The 4,954-nt window shown below is 45.7% G+C and overlaps 1 protein-coding gene across 1 annotated transcript; it reads left to right on the top strand.

The window, feature by feature from the left end:
* Positions 1-1,756: 1,756 nt before the first annotated feature.
* Positions 1,757-4,444, top strand: TLR5 (toll like receptor 5; the record flags this gene model as incomplete). Its single annotated transcript, XM_082651435.1, has 1 exon — positions 1,757-4,444. The coding sequence occupies one exon, from the start codon at positions 1,757-1,759 to the stop codon at positions 4,331-4,333; it is 2,577 nt and encodes an 858-aa protein (XP_082507561.1). The 3' UTR covers positions 4,334-4,444.
* Positions 4,445-4,954: the final 510 nt, after the last annotated feature.

Below are 4,954 nucleotides of genomic sequence, written 5' to 3'. Positions count from 1 at the left end.
GGGATGCTGAAGAGACAGGCAAGAGCTGGATGAAGGAAGACTTTGCAGGGTTTTATTCCCAGAGCAGTGGGGGGAGAAGGGAGGGTTCTGTGCAGAGAGGCGTGGTATCACCTGGGTTATGTTTCTAAAAGAACACCCTGGCTGCTGTTTGGAAAATGGAGAGTCAGCCCAGATATAAGAGAGACCAGTGAGAAGTCTCAAGTCTAGCCCCATCAAGAGATGGCGGCTTGAACCGAGTAGACTTGGAAGGTGAAACTGACAGGACTTGCTGAAGTGTGGGTGACGTTTCAGAGAACAGAGATGACCCTGCTGTTGTTACCCTGAGCCTCTGGGTGGAAATGGTGGAGAAATTAAGAGCCGTGATAAACATTCTCAGCGAGTTTTTTCTAATGATTATTAAATGCCTGGTTGTTTTTAATAGTAGGTTATATTTAATTACTACCAACAGGAAATTGTTTAATTTCAAATATGAAATGGCAATAGTTGTATCCCACCTGACAGTATACATCAGTATACTACCCTGCCCTACTCTTAATGTGTAAATGCCTGCTTTTGATATTTTGGGTCAACTCAGAAGTCAATGTCTACTTCTGATTTGCTGTAAATTGTGTGTCGCAGCCTCAAAGGTGCTATGGAAACCCCACCACAAATTACCCCAACACAGCGAAACGTCTTCAGAGCCGGCAAGTGGTCCAGGGCTGGTGCCCTCTCTAGCACCATGACTGCTTCACGCTGTCTACCCTGATATTGAAACTGTGCCAGTGATGGTTTTATAAACCAGGGCCCTCTTCCTATTTCTGTCTTTTCTTTCCCCCTCATTCTCCTGCCCTCTGAGCCATGTAGGTCTTTCCTTACCCGGCAACAGAGGCCTTCAGATATTACACATAGAGCAAGTTGAATACTTCGCAGGCACCGAGGTGGAGGTGCTGTGCAGATGGGTAGAGGCGAAGCTCTCTGAGGGGTGGGCCCTCGTGCACTTTCTCTGTACCCTTCACAGCTCCCAGCACAGCACTGGGAACATAACCAGATACACTCATTCAGTGCCGTTTGCTGCTGTGTGTGTGAAGCAAATGCTCAACTCAGACAGTGAATTCACCTATTGGGCTTAGGCAAGGGGACTGTTTTTTGTTCAGTTGTACACTCATGGGGTCACGCAGGTGCCAGGCGTGCAGGAGGTGCTTAATACATTTTTCTTCAACTGTTGAAATCTGACTCTTTGTGGAAAACGACGTACCCAGTTTTTATATTATGAGATGCACTGTGTAGGGAGTAAGGATGGATGAACGGAGATGACCTAGTATCCTTGACAGGTTAGAAGGGGAAGAAAATCAGTGGATTTATTTTCCAATCTTCAGCTGAGCCTGCCTTGGGCTAGGAATGGGGTCCCTGGCTGAGGTGAAGTTAAAATGTATCTCCTCCTGCTGTTTTCTCCAACTTCCATCGGCAAATCTTGAATGAATGAAGGCACAGACTTAGGAATGAATGCAGAGTTATCATAAAGGTTAAATGAAATATTTCGAAAGTACTTAGAACTGTGCTTGCTATGTAGAAAAATGCAACATAAATGATAGAGAGTGAGAAAAGCTCTGTCTACACCAGACAGCATCTGCCAACAGCTACAGCCTTGGATCCAGAGAAACAAAGGGTCTAAGAAACAGCCACATCACAGAGGAATCCCCCAAGCCCTAAGCACCCGTGCGCAATGCCTTGAGCTTAGATTCCTGTGTTTTCACTCTCCCTTCTTCTCCATAGGATCATGGGAAACCTCCTTGACCTTCTCTTAAGAATGGTGCTCATGGCCAGTCCCGCGCTTGGAATTTCTTCCTGCTTCTTCGATGGTTGGAGAGCCTTATATCGTTTCTGCAACCTCACCCAAGTCCCCCAGGTCCCCAACACCACCAAGAGTCTCCTGCTCAGCTTCAACTACATCAGGACAGTCACAACCGCATCCTTCCCCTTCCTGGAGCAGCTGCAGCTGCTGGAGCTCGGGACTCAGTTTACCCCCTTGACCATTGACAAAGAAGCCTTCCAAAATCTGCCCAATCTCAGAATCTTGGACCTGGGCAAAAGTCAGATAGACTTCTTGCACCCAGATGCTTTTCAGAAACTGCCCCATCTCTTCGAACTTCGACTGTTTTACTGTGGTCTCTCCAGTGCTGTATTAAAAGATGGTTATTTCAGAAATTTGGGGTCTTTGACTCGCTTGGACCTATCCAAAAATCAGATTCAGAGTCTTTACCTTCATCGTTCATTCCGGGAATTGAATTCCTTGAAGTCCATCGATCTTTCCCTCAACCAAATAACCACTGTTTGTGAGCACGACCTCAAACCCCTCCAAGGAAAAACACTCTCCTTTTTAAGCCTTGCTGATAACACCCTGTACAGCAGGGTCTCAATGGACTGGGGGAAGTGTCTGAACCCATTCAGAAACATGGTCCTGGGAACCCTAGATGTTTCTGGCAATGGCTGGGCAGTGGACATCACAAGAAACTTCAGCAATGCCATCAATGGAAGCCAGATTTTCTCTTTGGTTCTTACCTATCACGTGATGGGTTCTGGGTTTGGCTTCAATAACATCAAAGACCCTGACCAGCACACCTTTGTCGGCCTGGCCGGAAGCTCAGTGATACGGCTGGACCTTTCACATGGGTTTATCTTCTCCCTGAACTTCCAACTCTTTGAGACGCTCAAGGAGTTGAAGGTTCTGAATCTCGCCTACAACAAGATAAACAATATTGCAGACAAAGCATTTTATGGACTCGACAACCTCCAAGTTCTCAATATATCACATAACCTTCTGGGGGAATTGTATAATTCTAATTTCTATGGACTACCTAAGGTAGCCTATATTGATCTGCAAAAGAATCACATCGGGATCATTCAGGACAAAACATTCAGATTCCTGGAAAAATTAAACACCTTGGATCTCCGGGATAATGCTCTTAAAACTATTTCTTTTCTTCCAAGCATACCTAATATCTTCTTGAGTGGCAATAAACTGGCTACTTTGCCAAACATCGCACTTACAGCTAACTTCATCACCTTATCAGAGAATAGGCTGGAAAATCTGGATAATCTCTACTTCCTTCTCCAGGTACCTCATCTCCAGATTCTCATTTTAAATCAAAATCGCTTTTCCTTTTGTAACCAAGACCATGCCCCTTCAGAGAACCTCAGCTTAGAAAAGCTTTTCCTTGCAGAAAATATGTTGCAGCTCGCCTGGGAAGCCGGGTTCTGCTGGGATGTTTTTAAAGGGCTTTCCCATCTCCGAGTCCTATATTTGAATAAAAACTACCTGAATTTCCTTCCACCAGGAGTATTTCGTCATCTGACTGCACTGAGGGGACTCATCCTCAAGGACAACAGGCTGACCGTTCTTTTTCCTGGCGACTTACCTGCTAATTTAGAGGTCCTGGATATATCCAGAAACCAGCTCCTCTCTCCTGATCCTGATTTATTTGCATCGCTGAGTGCCGTGGACATAACTCATAACAAGTTCATCTGTGAGTGTGAACTTAGCACTTTTATCAATTGGCTCAATCAAACCAACGTCACAATATTTGGCTCTCCGGCAGACATATACTGCATGTACCCGAGCTCCGTGGCTGGGACTTCCCTCTACTCTCTTTCCACGGAAGATTGTGATGAAGAGGAAGTTTTAGAGTCCCTAAAGTTTTCCCTTTTCACCTTCTTCACTGTCACTTTGACTCTGTTCCTCGTGGCCATCCTCATCGTTACGAAGTTTCGGGGGTATTGTTTCATCTGTTATAAGAAAATCCAGAGACTGGTGTTCAAGGACCCCATCAAGGGAAGAGAATCAGAGACGTACAAATACGATGCCTATTTGTGCTTCAGTAGTAAAGACTTTGAATGGGTGCAGAATGCTTTGCTCAAACACCTGGATGCCCAGTACAGCGACCAAAACAGATTTAACCTGTGCTTTGAAGAGAGAGACTTTTTGCCCGGGGAAAACCATATCGCCAACATCCAGGATGCCCTGTGGAGCAGCAGAAAGGTTGTCTGTCTCGTGAGCAGACACTTCCTTAGAGACGGGTGGTGCCTCGAAGCCTTCAGTTACGCCCAGAGCAGGTGCTTAGCTGACCTCAGTGGCATCCTCATCATGGTGGTGGTGGGGCCCCTGTCCCAGTACCAGCTGATGAAACATCCCTCCATCCGAGGATTCGTCCAGAAACAGCAGTACTTGAGGTGGCCTGAGGATCTCCAGGATGTTGGCTGGTTTCTCAACAAACTCTCTCAGCTCATTCTAAATAAAGAAAAGAAAAGGAAGAAAGACAATGACATTCAGTTGCAAAGTGTAACCACCATTTCTTAGTCAAAGGAGCACTTTTCCACTTATCTCAAGCCACAAGCAACTCTTCCCTTTTTATTTCCACTAAGTTACCATTTGGGGTCCTTTATGAAGTTGTTGTTTTCCTACGATGAGAACCACATAAATCTCTTGATTTTCATAGCAACACGACGTTGTTTCACTGATCTCTAAATGCAAAGTAATAGATCTAGAAAATTGCGACTGCCCGCAACGGTTCCCACTCTCCATCGATTTCCTTTCAGACCCGGTAACACTGTTCTCTCCTTTTGCATCGACTACGGGATATATCCTAGTCGTGGAAAGGGCACCTTGGGAGAAGTTACAGATGGCCGACACCTTTTCTCCAGTGTTCAGTTCCAGAAGGGGCTGCTCGGTGATTCTGAGGGCTCTGTACATGGCAGAACAACATTAAGTAGAAAACAGAGAGAAAGAGGTGTGCTTCCTACTATATCCATGGGAACAATGCCACTGCTCAGTGTAGGTCACTCTCAGTCTCAAGGATAAAAGGTGGCTCCAAAGAAGCTGGGTTGAGAATAACTAGATCTCTTAGGGCCATATTGCTCCTCTTCTTCTCACCTTTTGGGTCTAACCCTAGTGGGCCGTGAATATTCTTTTTGGCTTGCA

This window comes from Grampus griseus (genome assembly GCF_964374135.1).
Source record: "Grampus griseus genome assembly, chromosome: 1".
Lineage (NCBI taxonomy): Eukaryota > Metazoa > Chordata > Mammalia > Artiodactyla > Delphinidae > Grampus > Grampus griseus.
Note: the sequence above shows the minus strand (reverse complement) of the source record. Positions and strands in the feature narration are given on the sequence as shown.